Genomic DNA, 27725 nt, shown 5'->3' on the forward strand with positions numbered 1-27725 from the left:
GCCAATCAGCGCGCCGCCTTACACGTGCCCACATCCCACAAGGCGCCGCGCTGCGTCTACCGTCGGCAGGCAGCGGATGCGGCCTAGTGGGCCTTGCGGCGCCTCGATGCCCAGCGGAGGCACCCCGGGTCCCTCCAACTAGTTAGCGGCGCTGGCGACACAACGCCTGGCGACACTGTGACAGAAAGGGGAAGGCGGGTGGAGGGGATATACGCCCTGGGCGCCCACCCTTCATGGCGGCGCGGAGCGTACATCCGGGTACACCTGGGCGTGGCCACAAGGGACCGGAGGGGCGGGGCGAGTGGCGAGGCCACACCCCGTCCCGGCGCGAGTGGCGGCGCCCATTGGCTGAGCGCGCCCTGCCCTCGCCCGCCCCCTGGCGGCCGCGGCACGGCGCAGCAGGAGCGGCGACGGGCGCGGAGCGGGGCCGGCATGAGCGAGCTGCGGCTGCGGCCCGGGGTGGCGGCGCCGCCGGACGCCGACGAGAAGGTGGGAGCTGCGGGGCGGGCGGTGCCGGGGTCCGGGCCGCGGCGGAGCCTTCTCACCCTTGTCTTCCTCCTCCTCCTCCCTGTGAGCCCCGGGCAGACACTGCGCATCAAGGTGGGGGGGGCTCCAGCCTCGCCTGCTCCGCCGGCGCCGCCGGCAACGTCTGCGCTTCCCTGCGCTTTTATTGCTATTTTCCCCCCAGTTTCCTCGGAGGAAAAAAATAAAAAGGCTGTTTTGGCTCTTCTCCCTCCGTCATCTTCCCGCCTGCTTCCTCGGAGCGAGCAGGAGGGAAAAGACCCCCAGTCCGCGCTGTGCCCAGCCCTGCGGGCAGCCCCGGCGGGGCGGACGGGTCYCGCTCCGCTCATTGCGCCTCTTTGGGGCCGTCCCGGCCTTGCCCGTTTGCTCCCAGCGAGTGCATCGTGTTGACGCTGCCTTCTCCCGCTCAAACCGTGCTGCTTGCGTGAAATCATCGCTCAGAAACCTCTTTTGCAATGGAAATATCACATTTAATACTGCATTGCACATATCTGTTGCACCTGCTCTGCCCTTGGCTTCAAATTGCTCGGAATGCACCAGCAGGATTGGAGCTGGGATGGGACTGGGAAGGGCTGGCAGCGCCCAGAACAGGTTGCTTTGATTTGATCCAAATCCCTGCCTTTCTTTTCCATAGCCGGCATGAAGCCGCTTGCTGCCGTGGATTTACTAACCTCCAGCAAAACAACAATAAAACCCCTCTTTCTTTTTTTTTTTTCTTTCTGCCAGCATTTTGCTTTGCACAGAACCAATCTGTTGTCCTCTAGATAAAGCATTTGTCTCAGTTGCAATTTCCTTTGCAGCAGGGGAAAAAAATTWAAAAAAAAGAATCTATCCGGGCCTTGCCTAATTCCAGCACTTTGGCGGGAGCTGGAGCGTGTCCCTCCAGGAGCGCTTGGGGTAGCTCTATGGCCGAGCGTCGTTGCTAAAGAAGGGCAGAGGGCTGCTATTTTGGGTGCAATCTTGGTAACTCCGGGCAAGGGTGTGTTTTGGCGTGCCTGAAGGCCTCCTCCGGTTTTGCCTCGGAGTCGAGGGCTTGGCGGGCCATGGAGCCGCAGAGCTGCGCGCGGGGGAAACGCAGCAGCATCGCGTGCAAAACAGGATGCAGGGCCCCAGCGCAGGGGGATCTCAAGCTGGGACCCGCAAGGCCAGGAGCTGGTCGTGTCATGCTGGTTTCCTCCTCATTCCGGTGGCACGGAGTGCAGGGAGAGGCCGGTTTCGCTTTCGGCTCCTCACGGTTCCCAGCTCAGACCTTTCCCCTGCGTTGGCGCCAGGCAGCGTTTTGAGCTGAAGCTGCTCAAAAATGCCGTAGAACCCCCTTTCTCCCCAAAACCTCTTACCTGCTCACTCAAATGAGCGAGCGCTGGGAGATCTGTGTAGTTCTGAGGCAGGGATGATGGTGCTGGTACCGTTTGCACCTCTTCTGCCCCAGGGACTCGGGTGCTCTTGGCCACTGCYGCTAATGGGCGGATGGAGGAGATTAGAGGGTTGAAACTGATCCTGCTCTCCCGCCGTTCCCATGCGGATTCTTTTCCCGCTTGCAGATTCTAGATTCATTCCTCACGTCAAGCCAGAGCTCGTTGCCTTCCCTCTTGCATCGCATCCCTTGGAGTTGTGTTTCCCCCCTTGGCAGAGGGATATTCCTTTTTCCATAGGATGTTGCACGAGGTGGGAAACACAGGGGCTCAGAGACAGCTCTTCCAAACCAGCCTCCTTTAACATCTGCCCTGGGAGCTCTGCGCTGGGAATGTTCCTTGTCTCTGCAGGGACAGCAAAGCCCATCGGCTCGGGAAGGGCCCTGGGAGGCGCCAGGCAGATCTGGGGGAACCTCGTGCTACGGCTTATCTGCCGTAGAGGGGGAGGCAGGTTCCTGTCTTAGCAGTAGGGAATCCTGGGGGGATGCCAGAACCAGCAACCTATTTTTGGGCTCTTTTGTATACAGTAACTCCTGCAAAGCGGTTGGAGCCTTAACCCTCTGGATTTGCTGGGATAACAAACCCCGGAGCGGACGGCTCCATTCGGACACACGAGTCAGCAACGGGTGTTGTTTTATTTTCCGCTCATTTCGGCCCTCGTGTTTCTGCTTTTCGCGATGTTATTGCCTCCATTTATAGGCATCTCCTAATTTCCCTGCGTGCTTTGGGCTGGAATGTGTTTTTTCTTTGGATGGGGGAGGGAATCCCTTCTGAACAGCAGGGAATCCTGACCTTCACCGTTGTTTTTGGAGAGGCAAAGGGAGCGGCAGGGTCCCCTTGATGCCGTCACGCAGGGACAGGGTGGGAGGGCGGAAGAAACATCTCCAACTTTGCTGTCCTGTGGGCCTCTTTTGGGGCAGAAGGTGGTTAAAGGCCTCATTTTCCCCCCAGAAAAGATCAAGCACTCAGCTCTGCATCTGCCTGGGAACAAAGCTCCATTTGCCCTTTCCATAAGCGAGACTATCACCTTTATATAGATTAATTATATCGAATTTGACCCTGTAGATATCGGAGGCGAGAGCTGCCTGGGCAAAACAGTGCCTGCTCTGAGGTGGGAATAGCAGAGGCTTCCGCATGGCTGTTCCCAGCTGCCAGAYGCAAAAGACAACGTGAGGTTTCTCTTTAACAGCATTTTAGCATTTTCCATGGCTCCTTTGGGTTAAAATCTGACAGGAAATCCAAATAAAACGCAGCCTCGCTGCCAGAAAGGTGCTCAAATGATGGGATTTCTTGAGCACTGCTGGCTGCCTGGGCTGAWCTCTGCCTCCCTGTTGGGCAGGAGATTTGGGGCTGGGAGATATCCCACTAGTTTCTATGGCAACTGAGATGGATCAGGGATCCTCAGGTAAAACCCCGGTGGCCGCCCAAAACGCCAGYGCAGATTCCCACCACTTGCCTGCAAATGGTTAAAAAAACCCCGGGCAACTCATTTTGCCATTAACTTCTTTGAGAGGACAAAATATTTACTCACAAACGTTGCTCAGGCGTCCGTCTTCTCTGAATGGAATGCGCAATAGGATTTGTTTTCTTGCCTCTGTCTCCTGTGGTTCGCGATCGGAAAGTGCTGCTTCCAAGTCGTAAAAGGTTAAAACGCCTGACAAAAGGAATGGGAGCATCGGCCCCCGGCAAAGTGCCTTGGAGTTTAGGATGAGCTCCGTGAAAATGGCTCTGCAATGGCCGCCTCCATCCTCTTGGGCTGCATTTGCTAATGCACAGAAGAGGCATGTTGCAATGTTAAGGAGGGAGTGGGGTCTGTTGGCAGGGGAAAGAGGTAAATCCTGATTCTTTGGTGAATTTGCTGCAAGTGGAGCATATTTATCACCCCTTGTTTGCAAGGGGTCCGTCGCAATGAGGTGGCACTTGGAGGGTTTTGCTTATTCCAGCTGCAGCTCAAAGCCTGTTGCGGAGGTTTAGCAGGGTGTGATTATCACCCTGAATAATGCCTGGAGCCAGTGGAAATATTAAGGATCTGTGGTGATTAAGGATCTGTGGCGAATTCTTCCTGATGGACATCCAAAGACGTAATGACGTAGCCCGGAGCACATGGAGAGGCGGCCGGGAGCCGCCCAGCCCCAAGATCACCCTTGCCTTGAAGACAGAAAAGGGCGAGCAGGTCGGAGCGGGAGGGAGTCATGGGGATGCTCCCCTTCTGAATGCACCTTCCAGGATGTGGAAGGTGCAGCTCCACCTTTGCCATCGCGTCATGGGGCAGTGCGGGCGCGCAGGAGCGGTACTGCCGCGCGCATGGTGCTGTGCTCCCCGGCGCTTGCTCCTGCTGTGCACTTACAGCAAATCCATCGACCCGAAATCCTCGGTGAGAGGCTGCACCGGCCCCAAGCGCRTGGATACAGATGGAAACACACCTGGGAGGTTGTTTCCCTGCCAAAGGCACCACTGGGCGAAGGAGACCAGGCCCGAAAGCATCGTGCTCGGGCTGGAGCAAGTTATTTAGCACTGTGCTCAGCTGCTTAGACTGATGATTTGCAGGCTGGTGGTTGCAATTTGCATAAAGGGAATAAAAATAGCGGCAATTACTGAGCCTGCTCCATAGCCTGTCTCCAGCACGACACCCTGTGCGATCCTAGCATCCTGTTCCAGCAGCAATCCAACCAGGGAGAAAAGCTGGTCTCCCACACCAAGTTGTTTACAAAACGAAGGCACTAAAATGTGTGTTATCCATCCATTTGACGGGTGACTTTTTCCCCTATTTACGCTATTCCCATTCCAGCGTTCAGTCCTTTTACCGCCTGGCAAGAGCCTTGCGCTTCCATGAGTGACGGGCACTTGGGTTGCCTTAAAATCAGCACTTAAGGATTTTATTTCCAACCTCTGCAGCTGGAGGCCGGGGACCCTGCTCGGAGCGCACACGATGCCTGGGTGCTTGGCTTCGCTCCGGAACGATCCTCTGGCTCCGCGCGGTATTTTTAGCTGCCTCCATCCGACGGTGTCCGCCGTAAGCACCTGACCTGCAGCCACCGCTACCTTAGGGCTTTGTTATCCCTCCTGCCTGGGCTGAGGGAGCCTCGGTGCTCCAGGGAAGCGCGGGCAGAGCCAGGCACCGCTGTCCGGGAGCCGGGGCCGGTGGCAGCTCCCGCTTGCCAGGAGCTTGGCCGGCTCCTTCCTTGCCCTTCCTGCAAACATGTTCCCTTTCCTGGGAATTTTAAGCCAGCACGTGAGCAGACTCCTGGGCCTCTGCATGCTCCATGCATGAGCGTTCCCCAGGGAGCGGACCTTTTCCTTTCTCATTCCAAGGGGCAGGATGAAACCATGGGCAAAATGCAGAAATTTGCATCTGTGCTGTACTAAAGAGCTGGACTGGAGTTAAAACTGCCCCCAGAGACTGCCGGGGAGTCTGGAATTGGCCTGAATCCTTTTCTCCCAGTGTTGCAGAGCCACGAGCAGCCTCCTGCCCGCCAGGCTGCTGTTTATTTAGGCAGCCCCCTGAATGCAGGACTTTGCCCGGAGCAAAGTGCCGCGTGGGCCAAAGGATGGGGACGAGGGGCAGGGGTGGCCGTGTCCTTCCCGCGTGCTGCATTTCCTGCCGGCCCGGCCAGCGCTGAGCGATAAGCCGCGTTCTTCCTCTCTGGCCTCCCGAGTGCAGCCGTGGGGCTATTTATAGCAACAGCATTTAAAGTTAGCGCTCAGAAAATCCATGTGGGAGCCTCGAGCCGTCCTGCTTGGAGACGTGCCTGGACATTGGGAAACCTTGCAGAAATTCCTGCTAACGAGTCCGTGTCCCTTAGGTACTCGCTGTGCTGGGAGCTGGCCTTCCCATCACCTCTCAGGCATCTTTCAGCCCTCAAAGGGATCAGATCTGTTCCTGTTGCTGCTGCTGTCACGGCCAGGGGAATAAAACAATTCTTCTGAGCGCGTGAAACAGCTGATGTTATTTTTCTGTTGGTTCACATTGCCTTTATGTCAGCCAGAGGGTGGTGGGTGCCGCTCTGTGGGGCTCGTCTGGGTGTCTCAGCTCCAGCATCTCTCTCCCACTTGCAGGAGTCAGAGTCGGAAAACAAGCTCGATGGGGAGACAGCGTCTGACAGCGAGAGCAAGTCTGAATTCGGAGGCTCGGCCCCGATGCTCACGTCTGACGACACTCCGGAGGTCCTGAACAGGGCCCTCTCCAACCTGTCCTCAAGGTAGCGCGGGGCAGCGGCCTCCTGCCTGCAGAACAGATGGACAACCCACTTGAGCTATCATCATCATCATCATCATTGTAGTGAGGCTTTGGCCCTCTCTCTAACCTCTTTCTTTCTTTGTGGCCTAGATGGAAGAATTGGTGGGTGAGAGGCATCCTCACACTGGCGATGATCACCTTCTTCTTCATCATCATCTACTTGGGGCCCATGGTGTTAATGATGATAGTAAGTGCCCCCGGGAGGTGACTGATGTTGGCAGGGGGGTGGCTGCTGGGACCATTGCTGGTGCAGGAAGCTCAGAGCCTCATCTTCCTCCTCCGTGAGGAGAGGAGCATTTAGGCGACACATGCTACAGCTTCCCGCTGTCTCTGTGCAGGTGATGTGCGTCCAGATCAAGTGTTTCCATGAGATTATCACTATTGGCTATAACGTGTATCACTCATATGACCTGCCCTGGTTCAGGACCCTCAGCTGGTGAGTAGGTGGCTGCTTCCTCCTCATGCATTTCATCTCAACGCAGAGGAGATGCACGGAGGGCATCACCTCAAGACCTCTGAAACGGAGACCACGGGGTTGGGATCACCTCACGACCTCCAAAACAGAGACCATGGAGGTTGCTGTCAACTGTCCAGTGTTGGATGTTAGCAGCTCCTGTAAGGAAAATGTTCCCTCATATCCTGATAGATTAATGTCTTGCTAGACCCTGTCATGATAAAGTTAGTCCTGCAATTTATGAATAGCTGAGATTTTGAATCCTGTGATCCGTCTGAAGCACAAGCTGATGCACAAGAAGTTCCGTCTCCAGGTGAGGAGCAACTTCTTTACTGTTAGGGTGACAGAGCAGTGGAACAGGCTGCCCAGGGAGGTTGTGGAGTCTCCTTCTCTGGAGGTCTTCAAAACCCACCTGGATGCCACCCTGTGCCACATGCTCTAGGTGTGCCTGCTTGAGCAGGAAGGTTGGACTAGATGATCTGTAGAGGTCCCTTCCAACCTTAAATATTCTGTGAATCTGTCTGAGTATCCTGGATGGCTGTCACCACTTGGACACAGACACGGTGGTTCACGTGGCATGGGAGGCCTATTTTAGGAGGTTGTGCAATGCTGCTGAACACTGGGCCATGGTTGAGCGGGGCAGCTCGGATGCCAGGCAGAGCAAGGCYGAGGCCAGGTCCAGAGCGGAGCTTTTCGGATGCACCAGCTCCCCGAGGCCTGTTGAGGAGTGCCACCTAAAGGCAGAACATCCTTGTGCATCTGAAGGCTTGAGCTAATCCCAGACAGGATCCATGGGGAGAGGGCACGGGGTGGTGCAACTGCAAGTTCAAACCCCGGGCAGGTTGAAATTTGGGCTGTGGCCTTCAGGAAGGCTCTTCACTGTGGTCAGACCAGTGTAAAGACCTTGGAGATCAGCCTCTTTCCCAGGAAAACTTTTGGGATTCTTGTTCACAGACCTGTGCCTCCACCCACAGGTACTTCCTGCTCTGCGTAAACTACTTCTTTTACGGCGAGACTGTCACAGATTATTTCTTCACCCTCGTTCAGAGAGAGGAGCCGTTGCGAATTCTCAGCAAATACCACCGCTTCATTTCTTTTGCTCTCTACTTGACAGGTAAAGACCCTGGTTTAAGTTTGCCTGGGCTGGAGGGAGGAAATCTCCTTCATTTCTTGAAATAGTCTTCTCACAAGTGTTACATGTGACGCAGCTTCCATAGCATGTCCAGTTAATGTGAAAGCAAGTTCACAGCGGGGAAAAAGGGAAAACCTCTCTGGAAAAAAAACTCTGATTCGCTGGGGACGATCAGGCTTGATTTGCAAGTGTTATATATAGGGAATCGTATTTTCTGACTTCCCGAAAAGCCTATTTCCCCAGTTGCTATTGCCACTTTACTCAGAATAAAACTCCTTGTGGAGCTGTGCGCTGTTACGGAGAGAAAAAAGCCTTTCTTTCTGATGAAGATGTGTTCCCATCAGTTCATTTTTCTTCTTCTTCCCACCAGGTTTTTGCATGTTTGTCCTGAGTCTGGTGAAGAAACACTATCGCCTCCAGTTCTACATGGTAAGGTTAAACCCAGGGGCTGGCTGCCCCCGCTCGAGGCAGAAGAATAAATAATATGGGCTACTTGAAGCCTTGTGTAGAGGAATAGGTGCCAGCTGGGGCTTCAGTGCTGCTGTGCGTTGTAATGCTGCCCCAAAAGAAAACTGCTGCTAGCAGACTGAATATTTAGGAAGGTGGCCGTGACCAGATTGCCCTGCAGACATCAGTTCTCTTCTCTCTGCACTTGAGGATGCTCTTAAGAAACTCTGCAAGCTGAAATGACCGCATGAGACTAATTGACTCTTGTGCTGTGGGTAGATCACCCAAGGGTTAATTGGCTATGTCCCCTTTTTCAAATGTCAGTAGGATATTGCTCATGTTTCACCACTGACCCAGCTAGGTTCAGCGCACAGGGACACAGCTTGGGCATCCATTGGCCTTGGGCTCTTCTCCTAGTGCCAAAAAGCTGACTGAGATGTGCGGGATGGGTAGGCTAAAGAGCACCCGGTCTAGCAGAAGTCTTCCCAGGGAAGCTCAGCCCTGGAGCTGAAGGACGTGTCTGTTGATTAGTGTCACTGCTCCCTGCTCTCAGGGCCTGTCTGGGGAGGGTGTCACTTGTCCGGGCTCCATGAGGTGTCCGGGCTCAACCTCTGGTTCCTGCCGGCGCTGCCTCTCGAGCAGTGTCTGTGGGCGGAGCGGGCTCCATGCTGTGCTCTCTTCCAGTTTGGATGGACCCATGTGACATTGCTGATCGTTGTTACCCAGTCACACCTCATCATTCACAACCTCTTTGAAGGAATGATATGGTGAGTTGCTGCATGTTTGGCCCTCCTGTGATTTCTGCAGCTTGGTGCGGCTTGCTGTGTTTTCAGWTAAGACTGTCCTTTCAAAAATCCCAAATGGCCTAGATGCTTTTTGCCAGGGACTGACCTATTCAGGATAAAAAAGCACAAGATTGAGTGCTACCGCATTGACTTAGGACCCGCTTTGGCTGCTTGGTCTGTACAGTGTTGGTCTCGAGCAGCATTTGTCTTCTCATCTCTCTACCAACACATCGTGTGTTGCAAAAGGAAAAGCTATGCTTAAAGTGGGCTGTTCTGTGTCCTTGGCCTGCTGGTTGGTCTGGAGCGGTGGTGTGACACCTCCGTTTCTCCTAGGAGCTTCGGGTGGTTGCTCTGGGTGTTATGAGATTGCACTGGGCAGGGAGGTGTTGATGGGACAGCCTGGGAGAACACATGATATTGCTCACCTTGTTAGCTCTTGGAGATGTCCAGTGTCTGGTGGTTTCACATGCTTTGGTTTTCCTCCCCATCCAGGTTCATCGTCCCAATTTCCTGCGTGATCTGCAACGACATCATGGCCTATATGTTTGGGTTCTTCTTTGGCCGCACGCCGCTCATCAAGGTTCGTAATGCTTTGGGGAACAGAATGGCCTTTAAAAACTCTTGCCCGAAAAGCTTCATCCACTAAGTTAAACGAGAAGAAAGAGGGTGAAAAGGCTCCTGATAAGAACAAGCAGCCAAATGCAAACCATTGGGCTTCTTTGGGTCTTGTGCAGCGGAACGGAGCGTTAGGACAAAGAGGGCAGTGTGAGGTTTGCCCTGAGCCCTCCCTGCTGGCTGTTTGCACTGGTCTGTGTTTGCCCTCAGGGCTCGCAGTGGAGGAAGGGCTGCCTAATGTGTGTAGAGGCAGAAGTTTTAACCATCTCCCTCTTCTCTCTTTGGCTGCAGCTCTCCCCAAAGAAGACCTGGGAAGGTTTTATCGGAGGGTTTTTTGCCACCGTTTTGTTTGGATTGCTGGTAAATGACATGGTGCTTTACTTCCTTGCTCTTTTCCCTTCATAAGGTGACAGCATTTTGGTCCCCCAAATTCAGGAAAGCTTTAAACTCTTCTCTTTAGGACTAGAGCATGAGGAAAAGCAGCTTGCTTTCCTTACCCACACAATTTAAGTGAAGCCTTTAACGAGATAGGTAGCCGTGAGGCCTGCATCATCTCTGAGTATGAAGATATTTCTGTTTTTCTGAGCATCCCTGGGCCTGGTTGCTACCAAGCGGTGTAGCCTGTCTCAGCCTGCTGCTGCATGCTTGCTGAACAGATGCACTTAAAGGAAATGCTTACTGTACCTTCAGCCAATTAGTGCTTCTCAGGAGAGTAATCTGCTTAATGAAGCCTAGGAAGGACGTGGCTCCATCCTAGTCTTGTCTCCTTGGGTTGCCCCGTCTCGTCTCCTTGCGCAGGATCCACTAATCCTCCTTTCTCTTGGTGCATCTGTGTCTTCTCGAAGCTCTCGTACGTGATGTCTGGCTACCGGTGCTTCACCTGCCCGGTGGAGTTCAACAATGACACCAACAGCTTCACGGTGGACTGTGAGCCGTCTGAGTTGTTCCAGCTGCAGGAGTACAAAATCCCCGCAGTGCTGCAGTCCGTGCTCGGCTGGGTAGGACTCTTGGTGCACACCATTGCCTGGCAGGAGGATGGAAGGGTTGGGTTTTTTGGGACAGCACCAGGAGGAGAGTGAGGATGTGTTTTAACCCTCCGAAGTCCTATATGGCAAGAAATGGTTGTGCTAGATCTAGTCAAGAGGGGAATTAATGGTGTTCTCTGTTAGTGGAAGTCTCAGAAGAATTGACCCAAGTCTCGTGGCTTAAGTCAGTTGTAAATCAACTGGCCTGAAGCCTGCAGAGAATGGAAATGGGGACAAGCAGTGGGCAAGATGATCCAGAGGACATCTCACAGCTCCCTTTTGTACAACCTGCGTCTCAGTGTCATTTGTCTTGAGATGTGTGTTGAGACTGAAGAAAATCTTTACCTTTAGAGGGGAGGAAAGGACACTTGCAGAGGCCCTGTAGCATTTTTCTAGCTCCTTCCCAGAGGATATGTGTGTAGCATTTTGGAGGAGTTGGCTGGCTGTAACTGCTGCTTGCTTGCAGCTTTTGGCTTTGCATTTAGCAAGGGAAAGCTTCAGGGCACTGCTGTCCATTGTGAAAATGCTGCTCTGACATGTCTGTCTGTTTCTGCAGAAGACGGTCCGGATGTATCCCTTCCAAATCCACAGCATTGCCCTGTCCACTTTTGCCTCCCTCATTGGGCCTTTTGGAGGCTTCTTTGCGAGTGGATTTAAGAGGGCCTTCAAGATCAAGGTAAGGACACCCCTCTTGTCCAAGACTGTTTGCCTTTTGAAAGGCAAAGTTTGAACGGACTCAGACCTTCCATCAAGAGCTGCTACCACTATAAAATGTCCCTCTGCTCCAAGAATCACAAACTGGGAGCTCTGGAAGAGAAGAGGTTTGCTCGGCAGCAAAATACAGTGGTGGGGCACAATCTGGGTGGGTTTTTTCTTTTAACTGAACAGGTGAGGGGGAAGATCTTACAAATCAAACTGTGATATTCTAAACCCTGCTTTAATGCAGAACTTGAGTTAGAGGAACAAAGATAGAGTCAGGAAATTTTGCAATTAGGGCTTCCCTTGATGTGTTACAGGCAGGTTATATATATAAACACTCTTCTGTGCAGTTAAAATACCTTGAAAGGCAGGAGAGGGGTGCAAGTGATAAACATTAGTCTTCCTCGACCCTGACAGACCTTACTTAAGTCTTGATGTCCCTCAGGTGCTAGTGGCCTTCATAAAGAAGAAACGCTTCTAGCCAGGGGAGATGTTGAGCAAAATTAATTCTTGGGCTGACTTTTATCTTAGAGGAATTAGAGCCCCAGTCTGAGCGTAGAGCAGAGATGCACGTAGAGCAGGAGCAGGTGAGGGGTGTTTGAGCCCGCTCAGTGCATCCCTTTCTTACTTGTGCAGGACTTTGCCAACACAATCCCAGGCCACGGGGGAATCATGGACCGCTTTGACTGTCAGTACCTGATGGCCACCTTCGTTAACGTGTACATCGCCAGCTTTATCAGGTACCTGCTGCTTCATGGTAAAGTTTGGGGACCCAGTCAAACAGGCTTCTATTTAGAGACAGTGGTTGTGCCCATGAGATTAACATGGGAAAATACAAGGCAAAGAATGAGAGAGGAAATGGAGGCTCCAGGAAAGGAAGCACCTCTTGCCAGTGTCGTGCTTAGCTGGGAGTGCAACCCTCGTTTCCCAAGCTGTGTTATTTCAGCCCCCCTGAAGCTGCTCCGTGTTCCTTATGCATCTCTTTGGGTCTCGCACAGCTTCCCCAGAACTCACTGAGTGCAAAAAGCCATTTCTCTTGCACCATATAATAGTTGTATAGCCACACATGCAAGGAAGAGGCAGCACAACTGCTATTTTAAGACTGCTATTTGGATCAAACTGGGTTCCTGACCATGGGGGCTTGGGAGCAACTCCCTGATGATGCCGCCTTTGTGTTTCAGAGGCCCAAACCCGAGCAAGCTGATCCAGCAGTTCCTAACGCTGCGGCCCGACCAGCAGCTGCACATCTTCAACACGCTCAAGGCGCACCTTGTCGACAAGGGTATGTTAGGGGGCTTGGAGGACGCCTAGACGTCCAGGCAGTTGGAACTGAACTGAGAACCAGGCGAGTCTCCCTGAGGAAATTCCTGGCTTTTGCCTGATTTAAGACAATAACAAGGCCTCATTTCACTGTAACTTTTCTTCCTTTCTTGGTAAATGTTTGCTTTTTTTTTTTTTTATGTAATATATTTATATAGCTTTGGTTAAAATGAACAACTCTTGAGTTTGTAGCTGCAAAGGAGTTAGGGCTTGGAAGGACGGTTGGGTGAAATAGGATGGTCCAGTTGGACCTGGTCTTTGGTTCGATACCTGTGGGCAGAGCTGGGCTTTTCCTCCGAGTGTTGCTCGCGCAGGGACACAACCTCCCCATTTGCTGGAGCCTCGCGGCTCCCCGGCCTCCTTCCTCCTCTCTTGGCGGTTGGATCCGTCACCATTCCTGACAGGAGCTCCGGGGACCCACGTTCTCTCCTGGTCTCCCATATTCACCCTTATGGGGGGTGTTTTGGGAAATTTTAACCATCAAAACTCCAAACTGGTTACAGGAAAGGTTTTGCATGGGGTCAAGGAGCCAAGAACACAGTGGTTGCTGTAGGAACATGGGAAGTTCAAATTGCCTCAAAACTGAACCAGGTAAAAAGGTATTTGAAAGAACGAAGTTTCACTGAGTAGCTCCTACCAAGCAAGAACAACCATTTAAATAACTTGGCTCTTTTTTTTTTTTCCCTCCCCATGTAATCTTTAAGAAAACAACATTGAACCACACTTCCCATCTTGATGGTTGGAACCCCAGTGATGCTTTAGCTCCTGTGGAGAGCTGGTTTCCAACAGAGTTTTTTGTCTGACTGTGGCAACTTGGGGCTCTGGCACTTGCCGGCACTGTCGGTTGTTGTATTTTTTCTTTCAGGGATCATGTCTCTCACCTGTTTGTTACTTGAGTTCTAGGTGTCATGCTGCTGAGTTTATCATGGTCTGCGTTGCAGTTCAGCCTGGCCTTGGTTACCAGCAGGCTGCTGCCCTGCTTTGCTTCTTAAATCTCATCCTAACTAGGTTGCACTCAATAGTTGGAAGTTTTATCTGAGTACTTTCCTTTATTTTGTCATGCTTTCTTTTTTATTATTTAAAAATGAGCGCCCTAAAGATTGTAAACCTTTTTTTTTGGTGATCAGGTAGTGAAAATATCCCAAGTTTATACTAGCTCCTACGCAGTATTCCCATGTCCAAGGTGATTCTGATTTTACTCCTTTCTATAGCTTGTGCAGGGGAGAGAGAAATTTTTCCTTATTTTAACCTGGTGAGTGAGTGTCAGGGAAAGGTGATACCGACTAAATACACTGGTGTTTTCAAGCAGTTGCTGTCATAAACCTTTCACGCGTACCCAGCAACACATGCACCCACAAGCTTGCTCAGTGTCGATGCAAAATAAAACGCCTGAAAATATTTCATGCTTCGTGCTCCATATTCCGACTCTGCCGTTGCTTTTGTTCCCCTGGAGAGCGCGAGCGCGTGTGAGTGTTTGCACAGGTGCCATCTCTGTCTCATTTCTATATGACCCTTCGTGTGTTGCAAGAGCTGCTTCAGCTTCTGGGCCCTGCGGAGCACATGTGTGCATCCATTGCACTGCAGATACAAGAGTCTGCTCAAACGTAGGTTTTTGGGTGTGATTTGCAGCGATCTGAGTAAAGCTGGGCAAAGTGAGGCCTGGGGATGCGGGTGGGGAGTCCCGGGATGGAGAATGCATGTGGAAATGACAGAGTTTTTGGCAGGAGTCGAAAGGAGTCTGTCCCTCATACTGTGCTGGCAGGTCCTAAGTCAGAAGAAGCTGTAAATACGAAAAAACATCTTTATAGCAGAGCATTTTTCCTGCATCTCTTCCGTGTGCTGCTGCTCTTGCTTTACATTTTCTGCATTTCTTATGAGTTGTAGTTAATAAGGCAGCACAAAGCACTGTGTGCTTTGATCTGAAGTGAAAGGTGGCCTTGTGCAGCGGTGCAGTGCTGTCTGCGGACACTGGAGGGCAAAGCAGCTGCGTGCGGTGGYGTGTGGGGGCCGAGAGCAGGAGGTGGCAGGGACTTTCGCCAGGAGCCTGCAGCTATTTGCTTTTCTTTCTGCTTCCTTCCTAGCAGCGAAGAGCAAAGTCACGTGCACAGGGTTTAGCATCCCGCGCCCATGTTCGCTGAACTTCCTTGCTCCGATGTTGCATTTCTTTGCGTTTCCTTGTGCCTTGCAAACACTTGACCTTGCTGTTGTCCCAGGATGGTWGGTTTGGAGAGAGATCCTCCTGCCCGGGAGGGAAAATTAAGTGTTGCATGACGGAAATGAAGCATTGGAAAGAATGGAGAGGGACCAGGTGCTAGGAAGCTACTTCTGTAGAACATGGCAAGCTGGCTGTCCTGGTGAAGCGGCACTGGATGTTGATGGTAGATGAAGGGTGTTGGGGGAGATGGTCTGGGCTCTGCTCTGCTTCCCAGCCCGTCTAGAGTTTGCGAAAAGTGAGTAAAACATTAAAGCATTGTTGCTGCTCGCAGTGCGGAGGAGACCAGCCCATGCTCGGCACCAGCCCAGGAATTGCCGCTGTCTTTGTACATCCAGGTCGGGCTCCTTTTTTATCACAAACAGTATCCCATGAGATCTCGTGTGATTCCCGCCCACTGCGCCAGCCCCAGAGCCGCATCCTGCTGCTGCTGTGATCTGCGTGTGCTCCCTCCTCTGGGCCTGCTGTGTTGAGACCATTGGCTTCTTTCTCTGTGCATCGTTCTTTTGATTCATATTGTAGCTACACATGTAGAGTTGCCTTTCTTTGACCGAATGTCCGAATGTGAGATATTGTATATTTTAATAGTATTTACCCTATTTATATACTATATGTTACAGTTAAATAAATATAAGTTCCATTATCTGTACAGGAGTTTTATTCGTCCTTGCTTGCAAATGGCGCTGAGCTGCCCAATCTGCTTTRAGTGGCTTGAGCAAAACTACTTCCTGTTGTCCATGGGATGGTGGGGGAGGTGCCAAGAACCTTTTTTCCAAGCCTTTTAAAGGAGATCACTCAAGGAGGCATCATCGTGGCCCTGTGGAGCAGCTAAGGACCAACCTACTATGGTTTTGACAGCTTCAGGTCTTGCCTCCTCGCTCCTCCTTCCTCAGGGATCTTCCAGAGAGCAGAGCAGGTTGCCCGCACACCACGGGTTTTAGCTCATCAGGGTTGGGGATTAAGAGGAGGATTCATGTCTCTCAAACCTCTTCCCTTCTGCCCAGGTTGGCTTGACCTGCGCTTCGGTTCTGCTTCATCCTCAGCTGTTATCAAGGTTCCCTGGTTGCTGTGAGCGGCTTCTGGCGAGAGGCCAGCCCAGAACGATGACTCAGAGCCTCTCCTTGTGCCGCTGTGTCTGCATCCGCCCTGCCTGGCCGCCATGCTGGCAGCGGCCTTGGAGACCCCTTCTCCAGGTGCTGGGATTGGGCATCTCATCTAGAAAGATGGTCCTTGCTCACATGGGGCCGTGGGACCCCGGCCCGTTGTTGCCCCTGTGGGTGTTAAAGAAACTTGGCTGAAAAAAAAATTGACTTGCATGAAACACTAGAGCTGAAATGTGGAAAAAGTGACGCTCGGTGCTCGAGCCCTTTGCTAGGAGGCAAACGGGGGTAGTTCAGGGTCCAAAGCAGGATGTGGGGGTATGTGCCCGTTTGCAGTCCCCCCCTTGGCCACATCCCACGGATCCCTCGAGCTGCATCAGGGCGGCCTCGGAGCGGCTTTGGGGACCGGGGCAGTGTCAATGATCGAGTGCGAGCGCCCCGGTCCCGCCGCACGCGGCGCCCAGGGCACTTCCCCAACGGCGCCGGGGGCCGCACAGCCACTTCCCCAAGCGCAGGGCAACGCAAGCGGGAAGGCGCCGGCGCGGGCGCTATGCGGACACCCCCGAGGCGGCACCCCAAGGGTTTCCGAAGGAAGGGCAGAGGAGCGCGTGGGGTGTGAGCACTGCGGGGAAGCAAGGGCAGGAAGGTACTTTTATGGGGTGGCTCACGGCCGCGCGGCACCGAGGAGGAAGTGCACGGGTGAAGGGAGCCCCGTGGTGCCGGCAAGGGCCCGCGGTCCCACAGGACTCAGCCCAGCTCTGCAGCGGGGCCCCGCGGGAGCGAGGCGAAGGAAAAGGACATCAAAACCTGCCCTGTTCCTGACCCAAAATGTCGCTCAAGCTGCCCCGGAACTGGGATTTCAACCTGAAAATGGATGCTGCGAGAATAGGTACTGGCACTGGCGCTGCGTGCCTGCCGCGCTGCCACTTGAGCCGGGGTCCTGCTGGCGGGGGTCGGCGCTGGGGACACTGCTCTGGGGCCGCCGGCATGGGTGGGATTGTGGACGTGGCCCAACCCGCTCCCTCGCCGGCTCTCAGCGCGCAGGGCCCTTTGCAAATCATCTGCAATGTAACCCCCTGGCACAGATTTGGTGACGGGGGGCCGGGCGAGGAGGTGACGCTGGAACAGGGCCGGTGACTGTCCCTGTGCGGTCACTCGGCTGGTGCTGGCTGAGGGCCGGGCTGCTGCCGGCCGGCGAGGGCCGGCCCTGCGGTCACGGAGCCACCACAGGATGCAGGATGTGGGATACGGGATGTGGGATGCAGGGAGGGAGACCCTGGGCTTCGGTCCCGCGCAGGGGACAGGGCGGGAGGAGGAACAAGGACGTTTCCAGAGGCTGCGGGCGCTGGGAGACCTTGCGCCCATGTGTGGAGCACAAGGAAGGAGACCCCAACCTGCCCCTTCATTTTGCATTGGGTGAAACACTGTAAAGGCTGCAAGGAGGGATCCCATTCCCACATCCATTCCTACTCCCATTCCCATTTCCTGACTCATTTAGGCTGAGGGTCCCAGTGGTGGGAGCATTTCCCACTCGGTGGCCAGGCCTCGTTCACCAGCACCATCTGGAAAACCCATCCGGGCTCCCTGCTGGGGGATTCCTGAAGGGGAAGCAGGATGGTGCCACCAACCTCCGAAACCTCCACCCGGAGCACAATGCTGGCATGAACGGTCCGAGCGATGCCGACCRGGAGCAGCATCTTCCTGATCAATAAACCCATGTCCGCGCTTTGTTTCCCATGAGGTCACCTTCCTATGGGAACATCCCCTTTGGAAAAGGCAGGCAAGGAGCGACCTAGACTGAAGGGCTGTTTACAAGGTCGGCCGGGGCGTTCGGCTACTGCTGCTGCCTGCGGATTGGGGAAGGGAGGGCATGAAAAAAAAAAGTGCCAAAAAAATCCCAAAAAACCCACCCACTGCCCTTAAAAAGAAATTAGCAAAAATAGCTAATGATTTTCTTCTCACTTGCGAGACAATTGCTCCCACGCAGGAAAAAGGAAGTGTTGCTGCCAGCTGCGGCAGCCGCTTCCGCACGAGCCGGTGCGCGGCAGCACTGGGCCCATCCCGCCAGCTCCCTCTCTGCCTCCCGCTTCCAGCGCGCTCCAAGAGCATGATGCCGGGCGAGGCAGCACCCGGCGGCGCGCGGCCAGCCTCGCCGAGCCCGCTCGAGCGGCCCCTCAAGACGGGCTGGCTCAGGAAGCAGCGCTCCATCGTCAAGAACTGGCAGCAGCGCTTCTTCGTGCTCAAGGGCCAACAGCTGCTCTACTACAAGGACGAGGACGAGGCCAAGCCGCAGGTAGCGCAGGCTCTGTGGCGGGATTTGCGGTGCCTTTTGCCCCTTTTGAGGAGGCTTTTAAGGCGCTGCTCTCAAGGCAAAAGCCAACAGGGGCTGTCGTGCTCCCCAGGGAAAGACGATGCTCGGACTGAGTCGGAGCACGGGGAGGGCAGCGAGCAGAGCGGTGGGGCCTGATGCCGGCTCCAGCTTGGGGATACCTTGGAGAAGTGTTTTCCAACTGTAAAAGGGGATGTGGAAACAGAAAGTGAAATCCCATGGCCCCTGACGGCTCGTGCCGTCTCTCACCTACGTGGTCCGGAGCTGCTCCCAGCCCGCTGGCTGTCCCCGCACCCTGGGTTTTGGCCCTCGCGGCGTTGGCTGTCACTAGGGTTTTGTTGCAAGGGCCTCCATGTAAAGGGAACGAGTTTCTTTCATAGTCCAGTGTTCGGCTGTGCCCATCTCTTCTGGTCTTTTCCACTACCAAGAGGAGAAAAGAACAGCTAAAAGTGAAAAGGCAGAAGAATAATATATAATAGAATACATTGATGTATAATATATAGTATAATCATAGAATCATAGAATGCGCAAGGTTGGAAGGGACCTCAGAGGTCATCGAGTCCAACCCCCCTGCTCACGCAGGGTCACCTAGAGCACTTGGCACAGGGCTGGGTTTTAAAGCGGGTTTTAAAGATCTCCAGAGAAGGAGACTCCACAACCTCTCTGGGCAGCCTGTTCCAGTGCTTTGTCACCATCACAGTGAAGAAATGCTTCCTTAAGTTCCTGTGGAACTTCCGATGCTTCAATTTGAAGCCATTTCCTCTAGTCCTATCACTGTCCATCACTGAAAAGAGGCCGGCCGCCTCCTCCTCACTGCCTCCCTTGAGGTATCTATAGACACTGATCAGGTCCCCCCTCAGCCTCCTCTTCTCCAGGCTGAACAGACCCAGCTGAGTAGAGGGGGACGATCACCTCCCTCGACCTGCTGGAGATGTTCTTCTTAATGCACTCCCGTTGGCCTAATATAATGCATTAATATATAATAACCAGCTTTCTCAGCTTTATCAGCTCATCAGAAAAAAGAATGGTGCTTAAGAACTGTCCCTTACTGCATGAAAAATCATTTTTTTACAAGGCTTTTTTTTTTTTTTTTTTTTTTTGCAAAGAGAAAAAGAAACACTAGCTCCTAAAAGTTGTTCAAAGGGAGGATTTGGGCAGGTGAAAAATGGGTCTTTACACCCCCTGCTCTGCTTGGCCCTAGGGCTGCCTGTCCCTGCAGGGAAGCACCATCAAGGAGGTGGCGGGCACCGTGGAAGAAGGCGGCAGGTTCATCTTCGAGATCATCCCAGGTGAGCTGGGAGCTCCCGCACGGCTTCCACTCCACAGCGGCACCGGAGGGTCCGAGTCGGAGCCCGCGGCACCTCTTGGGCCAGGCCTCGCTCGAGTCCTGCTGGAGCAGCGCCAAAATCTGGTCGGAAAGGGCGTTTTCGTGGCTTGGTTTCATTTCCTTTCGATAACGGAAACCTTGCTGATCGGCTTATCACTTTGCTGTAGTTTTAAGCACTTTTTGTTCTCTCACTGAGCAGCCTCAGCACAAGTGAAACGCCAAAGCGCTGCTTCCTTCTGCATGGAAAATAGGGATTACCGGAGCGTTTGGGACCCCAAAAATGTATAGCAGAGAAGCCAAGAAACCTTGATGCCTTCCCTCATCCTGTTCCGTTTACCAAGGATGTTTTTTTGCAGGGGCCTCTGGAGAGCCGATGCGGGCCGGGCAGGACTCGTGCGTGCTCATGGCCAGCTCCCAGGCGGAGATGGAGGAGTGGGTGAAGTCCATCCGCAGAGTGCTCGGCTCGGCCTCCGGAGGTAAAGCAGGAACAGCTCTGCTGGAGGCCAAAAAGCATGACCTGCAACAATCACACTGCAATCTGCAATATTATGTGCAGTCATTGCCCTCCAAACCAGACCGGCCCCCAGGGTGCTGGGCCTGATATAAATGTGGGCAGAGTTAAGGGTAGTCGAGCACAAATGAGGATCTTAGGGCTCAGCTGGAGCCCCTTGGGGAATTTCATTGACCCCTTGGTAAGTGCCACTCCCGAGGATGACTTCGATTCAATAGGTCAGTGACGGAGTGAGGAATAAGGCATGTAAAAAAATCCCTGCCTTTCCCCTTCTCCTTTCCTGGCTCCACTTTTCCGAGTGCCCAGCCCTCCTTCCCTCATTTCTACCGCTCTTCAGGGTGCAGACCCAACAGGCAGTTTTTTAGACCATTGCAAGCTATGCTTAGGGAAAAGTAAAGCTTTTACTGCTCAGCAAGGAGCAAACCATCAATGCTGTCACTGCTGGTGCTGCACTGGCGGGAGGAGGATGCAGCTGCATGGGATGGAGCAGGGTCCGCAGCTCCCACCTAAATACAAATCACAGCAGCCCAAAGGCAAGCGGGGGCCAAAATAAAAAGCAAATTTGCAGTGCTATTGCTCTTGGCAAACTGGAGCTGCCATTGAAGTTTGTAAGTCGGCAGAGTCAAAATAAGGGTTTAGAGCATCCCCGTGAAACTGCCACTCAGAGCAATGGGGTGTTCTTTGCAAAGCTTTGAAGCCATGTGTCCTTTCCCTAGCCGTGTTCGGCCAGCGCCTGGTGGAGACCATGGCCTATGAGCAGAAGTTTGGGCAGCACCAGGTGCCCATCCTGGTGCAGAAGTGCGTGGAGTTCATCCGGGAGCACGGCATGAGCGAGGAAGGCATCTTCCGCCTGCCCGGCCAGGAGAACGTGGTGAAGCGGCTCCGCGACGCCTTCGATGCTGGAGAGAGGCCCTCGTTCGACCGGTAATGCTGCATTCCCCCTAGTTGCACCCCAGGATCTTGGGAAAAGCAGCTCATTAAACCCCATCGATTCCAGAGAGACTCAGCAAGGACAGAGGGGAGATTCAGCAGAAAGCCAAAGCACGGTGAGGTTGGAGCAGGGGGAAGCCCAGCTGCAGATATTAAGTTTAGGGGTGTCCCTCACCTTCCCTCTCCAAGGCCTACATTTGAGACATGTTCCTGCTGAGATTCCAGATAGGGATAACATTTCTCCCTGCTTTCCTTCCCTGAGTAGCTGAGGTTTGGATAAGGATGGGATTTAAAGAAAGGGGAGACTAGTGTTTTTCTGGGTTTTTTTGTGTGTGTATGTATATATGTTTTAAAACACACAACAAATCCTAAAAATAAATGACCTGGCGGATTTTCGCTAGGAGTTTATAAGAGTTTAGCGACTTCAAGGTGGGTCAAACGAGAGGCTGATAATCTTGACAGTGTCTTCTTGACATAATGTAAACTGYGTGGTATGCAAAGCTGCAAACATCTGTCCTCACAGGATGTCGTCAGTAATTGCTGTTAATCTTAAAAACGCGGGCGAGCTCCGGATGCTGGGCGCTGTTTGCAGGGAAACACTTGTGAAGGGCTGGGGGCACTCAGCCTGCGTGTGGATGCTGGGGACCTGCCAGCCCTGCGGTGCAGCAAGTCCTCAGCCGGCAGCTATTTGCCCCATGACTCTGTCCCCAATGTGGGACTGTGGTCCCCCTATGAGTTTTCCCTCAGGTTGGTCTGTCTGCCCCATGGAGATGTCTCCATGTCTGCCCAGAGAGCTTGGACACCTCACTGGTGCCGTTTTTTTGGGGTGTGCGCCCTGGCGAGCGGCTCGTTCTGCATTACAGCGACACGGATGTGCACACAGTGGCCTCGCTGCTCAAGCTCTACTTGCGGGAGCTGCCCGAGCCCATCGTGCCCTGGGTGCAGTACGAGGACTTCCTACTCTGTGGCCAAGAGCTGGACGCGGATGAGAGCAAGGTACAAAAGGGCACTCAATCTCCTCCTGGCTGGAAAACTGACCTTGATTAAACATGGGAATGGGGAGCTGCAGATGTGGTCGCTTGGCAGTAGCTGCTTTGGTTCATCCTGATGGCTCTTCTTGAAGTTTCACTTCTTCAAAGGCGTCTCATTAGCTGGGCCATGAGGGCTGATGTGCAGTCACGAGGCTTGAAAGCAGCACAAAAATAGAAAATAGAGAAAATCTCCCAAAGCTGGCGGGGTTTTCCATCCTGGCGACACGGGTTGATCTGTGTTGCAGCTGAAGCTTCAGGGCCAGATCGGTGCCTCTCTGAGCTGAGCCCYTGCAGCAAGCATGAGGAGCAGGAGAGGAAGGAAGTGCAGCGGCTCTCACCCCACGCGGGGCTCCAGGGAGCGAGGGGCGAGAGCCATGAAGGAAGTGGGGATTTGGGAGAGGGTCAGAGAAGCCAGAGGTGCAGAGGAGCAGTCTTTTGCTAACGCTGCGTTTTGATGCATCCCTCTCCCCTCGAGAAAACACTCATGGATGTGGTTTGTATATGCAGAAACACGAGTACACTGTAAAAGAACAAGGTAGGTATTTTCCTTAGCAGAGTTTGTGCTACAAACCAACACATTGAGCCCTACAAGCACCTGTATTTCAAGGGCAGGTGTTTGCTTGCAGATGGTTTCACTTCAGGATGCTTTGGATTAGAAATGACATAAACATTTGTATTCAAGAAACATTTGCAAATACATTTGCATGTACAGATCCATCTACAAACACAAATATGTGTTACAGATATGTTACCTCTGAGACTAGGCACAATCAGCTCTTTTGAAAGGGCTCAGCCTGTGCTGTGCTGGATTGATGTGTCCAAAACCTCGTCCAGGTCCATGCTGGCTCTGCCAATGAAACATCTGGATTTCATCTCCAAGGCGAGGAGAGACCATACTGGCATGGGCTGGAACAAACAGGAGACAGTTTGCAATTCATATTGTGAATTTATATGTGAGACCTCACAGAGCTATTTCTTAACTTGCATTTAGGGTCATCGMGCACTGCTGAAGCAGCTGTCCCTCCTTCCTCGAGAAAATTACAACCTCCTCAGCTACATCTGCAGGTCAGTTCTTCGCGTATGGTGCAAACAGCTCCCATTTCCTGCTCGTAACAAAACCATCACCCCAAAGGCTGAAGTTGGTTCCAGAGAGGACTCTTGCAAGCTTGTGTTTGGCAGCYGTTGTAAAGGGAGAGTCTCACCCCATGGGAGTGAGGGAGCACAGTAAGGAGGTCAGAGCATAAATGTCTGCTCCAAAGTGCCCAAACTCACTTGCAGGGCCGTAAGAACTAACATGAAGCACAGAATTTAAACTAAGTCTTTTACAGTGAAACTGTAGAGTTTTATCCCACTTGGCCCTAGGTGACATGTGATTTTTTTTCCACTCTTTTTTCTTCTYTGACTTGGAATTTTTGCCCTTGGATTCCTGCAGGTTTCTCCATGAAATACAGTTGAACTGTAGCATCAACAAGATGAGCGTGGACAATCTGGCGACAGTGATTGGAGTGAATCTCATCAGGCCAAAGATAGGGGACCCTGCTGTTATTATGAGAGGTAAAATGAATGCTTAGCCTAGGAGAACACAGTGCACTGAAATACTCAGCTGCATCCAATCTTAAAATGCAAAGTTGTCTGGGACAGATCCAAGGGCAGTAATAGAGGAAGGCAACGTAAAGCCTGGTCACCAACTGGGCTATAAATGTGTCTGTGGTAAAAATGCATTCAGAGCTGAACTGTGCATTCCCTCCCTTGGCAACTACAAAATATTCAGGAAGATGGTGAAGTGACCTTTCTTTCACCCAAAGCAGGGAAATGTGAAATTCTTCTTTAAGAAACAAGAGAAACTCAAAGAAATAACTGCTTTAATGAGTCAAACAATGTAATTCCTTGGGCAAGGGACAGATGTATCTGAACTGAGGGAAGAAACATTTTAAGGGCAAAGGTTTCCCTGCTTCATGGAGTTAAAGCATGAGATCCCTCATGCTGAAGGTCACTTGCGCACAAATGGTCCTTCACGAATTACATCCACATTCTCCCCAGAGAGGGATTTTCACACAACCACTGATCTCTGCTCTGTTTTTAATAAAATACTCCCCACATGCCTGGAAGGCAAGTGCGTGAGGCCAGGTGCCTGGTTTAGAAAGATGACATAAATTCCTTCCTGACGTGCCAAACTCTTTGGCGGATGATGTTCAGTGGTATAAGGGATGCTCACAGTTTGCCTGCTGAGCCAAGGGGGCACAGCTGCGGTTTGGTTCAGCTGAGCAGAGTCACAGCTTCCTTCTTCTGGTGTGATACAAAAATCTCCCTCTTGATATAGTCTTGTGCTTGTGCTCCTTGCCTTCCCCTGCGTTTCTGTCTGCTTCTGCCTCTCAGACACCAGAAAGACCAAGCAGAAAATGTAAAATCCTGCATGTTCCAGGCACCCCTCAGATCCAGAAAGTGATGACTGTGATGATAAGTGACCATGCAGACCTCTTCCCGGCATCCGAAGATGCGCCACTCYCCTCACCCGCTGAAAGAAATGACGACTTCAAGAAAGCCCCTGTGACGCGCAGCTCCGTGGGCTGGGACGCTGCTGAGGACCCTGCAGGGTCCAGGGCGGACAGCCTGGTTCTAAGGCAAACTAGTCTAAAGGTAAGACAAATCTGGTCTAAGGTAAGACCAGATCCTTGGAGAAATGGCCAGTAGCAGAGAAATAACCACGAGAAATGGTTATTTATTACGAGATCTAACAGGTCAGCAAGCCATTAAGAGCGCTTGCTATTAATAGACTAAAGATTTGTAACTGCCACCCCTGGAATACCGACATCAGGAAAATGAGTTCATTCCTGTGGAAAATTTACTCTTTGGGGGGAAAAAAAATCAGGGATCCTAAAGCTTTTTTAGCTAAAAGGCAGAATGGATTAAATACTTTCACTTCATGCTGGTAAAGTGAAAATACTGAGGGCTTTTCTCAGAGTCTCTACAGAAGGAGTCTCTACAGAGTCTCTACAGAAAGCTCTTTTTAATAGGAAATACACTTCAGATTGAAATCATTTTTATGAGAAACTCTTGGCCATTCTAGCTAGCATGTCAAAATGTGACCTTTGTACATAAACTGTTTCTGTAGTTGCGGAACCCTATGTCTGCATGTGCAAGAGGGTGAGCCAGTCTAAACTCATAGGTCTGTTTTTCAGAGAGACGACCTGAATGCCAGCAGTGCTGCTGGACCAGCTGCGAATTCAAGTGTGCCTGGAGAAGATAATGATGTGAAATTATCCAAAGATACTCTGGGAATGCAGAAAATGCAGTCTAGGAAAAGAACTCAGACCTTACCTAACAGGAAATCCTTCCTGACAGCTGCTTCTCCAGGGGAGAAAGGCAGGAATGACAAAGGCGATGTATTTGCCAGTGACTTCTGGAAATCCTCCCCAGGTACCAGCGTGCCTTCTGGGCTCCCTGATGGACATAAAAGAACATTGTCTCATGATCTTTTTAAGCTGCTTGACCTCCACCGGGCTACAACTTGCGATAAGGCAGCTACCTCGCAGGCGGGAAGGGGGGAAGGCAGCTGCTCCAGCCCCGACATGGCGAGCGGCAGCTCCGAGCAGCAATTCCTACCGAGCCTCAGCTTCAGCCATCCACCCAAGGAAACAGGCAGCCCTGTCAGCAGCTCAGCCGAGGCTCGGGATTCTGGCCAGGAGAGCAAGGAACAACTGCACAGCATGATCCTGAAGCTGGAGAAAGAAATGGAGGCACAGAAAAATACCTACGAAGAGCAAATCGAAAGGTAACGCACTGCTGAATGCTGCTTTCTGGAGGGCGTGAAGTCTTCAGCCCATACTATTACAATACTAGCACTTCACCAAATTATTCACCTGTAATGATATATAGTCTATTACAGTAATGGCTAAGGTTACATTATAGTATTACAGTGTACTGTCTAGAATTCAATGCTCCTGTCGTATAGACTAATGGTGTAGTTTCTAATTTTATTATATTATAGCATATAAATTCTGCAATAATTTATATGGTCATGATTATTATTAATTATACACTCGTAATTATTGCAATTACTACAATATTATATCATTATGCTAACCAGAATTCAATAGTTTATTACCCTTATTACAGCATTGTATGTTTGTAGCTGTTAGTGTTACTCAGCTTCAGGTATCGTTCAGGTGCTATTCATTACATGCACTGAACTTATTGCATTATATGACATGGTCACTGAGGGCTGGGGGACAATGTGGGTTCAAACACTTCTGCACTCTTCTGCAGCAGACACCCCTGTGCTGCTAGGCATCTCCCAGGGCAGAGGAGATGATAAGATCTGAATTATTTAACTGCTGAATGACATGGAGGACTGACCTCCAAGCCAGGGGATGCCTTCCCAGCACTCTTCCAATTCAAACTTTCCATGCTCCTTTTCATTTCTCTTTGCAGCCTTGAGAAGGAAAACTATGAAGTCTGGGCCAAAGTGGTGAGACTGCACCATGAGGTTGACAGAGAGAAGAAGAAATCGGAGGAACTGGAGCAAAAGCTGAGGGACATGGAGCTCTTGCAGGAAGACATGGAGAGGAAAAACAAAAGGCTTGAAGAGGAGATAAAGAATTTAACCCAATCCAGGAGCAAAGCCGATGCCAAAAACAACTAGGAGGAGACACCTGCATGTGTGYGGACATAAAACACAGCTGCATGGTTTAGTATCCAGAGGAATTGTCCAGCGGGATCTGAGCCAGGGACTCGTACAGGCAGGTGCCCTGTTACAGCCTGCGGGCTGGTTTGGAGGAAGGAGCCTGGAAGTTAGAGGTTGGTTTACACTATGAAACAGGAAATTTCAAAACTGTTCTTTAGCTTTATTTCAGTTTTTAAACCCTCCTCTGGCTGCTGAAGTTACCTATAGAACAGGCCAACACTTCCTGCTGCTCAACCAAAATGTCTTGTAGGAAGAGTTCAGGTTAAATATATATTATACTTAACAGAAATAAATGAGCAAGTGGCCTTCCTGCCATTTGGCGGTCTCCTTGATGAAGATATCCTAGTGCTCTGAGCCTGAATCCTGCAGATGGGGAGTCAGAAAATGCCCAGGCCAAGGTGACACCCACTGTGCCTGGGTGATGTGCTGCAAGACATGCTCTGCAATGAGCTCGAGATTTTTGCATTAACACACAGGCTTTGTCATGGCTCTTAAAGAGCAAGAGAGGACCAGGCAGGCTTCCTGATCCACCAAGAGGGCTAATGCAATGGCACTTGCTAGGACATGTTGTGCCAGACCCACCGATACTACGGCTCTAGGTAGCAATGATCTGAGCAGCCTGATAAACCCTAAGAACCTGTTTAGATGAATCACTGTTCAGCTGCTTTTGATCACTGTTTCTTATAGCCCTGTGTTATATATGTCTGGCACAGCTGCTGCTGAAGCCTCCGAGCGCTGCTTCTGAGCATTTATACAGGGAGCTGTTCATCTGAAGCTAATCCTTTAGGAGCTTTACTTGTTACAGAAAATGCGGGATCTGCCAGTTTCCCTGGGAGACGGTTTTCACTGAACTTTTTTATGCCTCTCCTTTTGTTTTTCATCATTTCGTCGGTGGAGGTCAGGATTCCCTTGCTCAACTCAGTGGATACCTGGGGATTTGCACCCCAGCTGCG

At 51.9% G+C, this 27725-nt stretch overlaps 2 protein-coding genes across 2 annotated transcripts; both read left to right on the plus strand.

Moving 5' to 3' along the window:
- Nucleotides 1–432: 432 nt before the first annotated feature.
- Nucleotides 433–15031, plus strand: CDS2 (CDP-diacylglycerol synthase 2). The gene is made up of 13 exons (XM_026042781.1): nucleotides 433–489; nucleotides 5991–6133; nucleotides 6262–6358; nucleotides 6510–6607; nucleotides 7600–7739; nucleotides 8128–8186; nucleotides 8889–8971; nucleotides 9482–9569; nucleotides 9896–9964; nucleotides 10450–10602; nucleotides 11186–11305; nucleotides 11965–12068; nucleotides 12510–15031. Exons 1-13 carry the CDS (start codon nucleotides 433–435, stop codon nucleotides 12637–12639), a joined length of 1341 nt encoding a protein of 446 aa, XP_025898566.1. The 3' UTR covers nucleotides 12640–15031.
- Nucleotides 15032–16788: 1757 nt separating this feature from the next.
- ARHGAP25 (Rho GTPase activating protein 25) lies at nucleotides 16789–27270 on the plus strand. Its single transcript, XM_026043479.1, has 11 exons — nucleotides 16789–16849; nucleotides 18054–18253; nucleotides 19491–19578; nucleotides 19973–20092; nucleotides 20844–21051; nucleotides 21921–22053; nucleotides 23080–23153; nucleotides 23521–23642; nucleotides 24511–24725; nucleotides 25268–25860; nucleotides 26520–27270. Exons 1-11 carry the CDS (start codon nucleotides 16789–16791, stop codon nucleotides 26728–26730), a joined length of 2025 nt encoding a protein of 674 aa, XP_025899264.1. The 3' UTR covers nucleotides 26731–27270.
- The last annotated feature ends 455 nt before the right edge of the window (nucleotides 27271–27725 follow it).

Source organism: Nothoprocta perdicaria, unplaced genomic scaffold (assembly GCF_003342845.1).
Source record: "Nothoprocta perdicaria isolate Ctin4 unplaced genomic scaffold, notPer1 scaffold_103, whole genome shotgun sequence".
Taxonomy (NCBI): domain Eukaryota; kingdom Metazoa; phylum Chordata; class Aves; order Tinamiformes; family Tinamidae; genus Nothoprocta; species Nothoprocta perdicaria.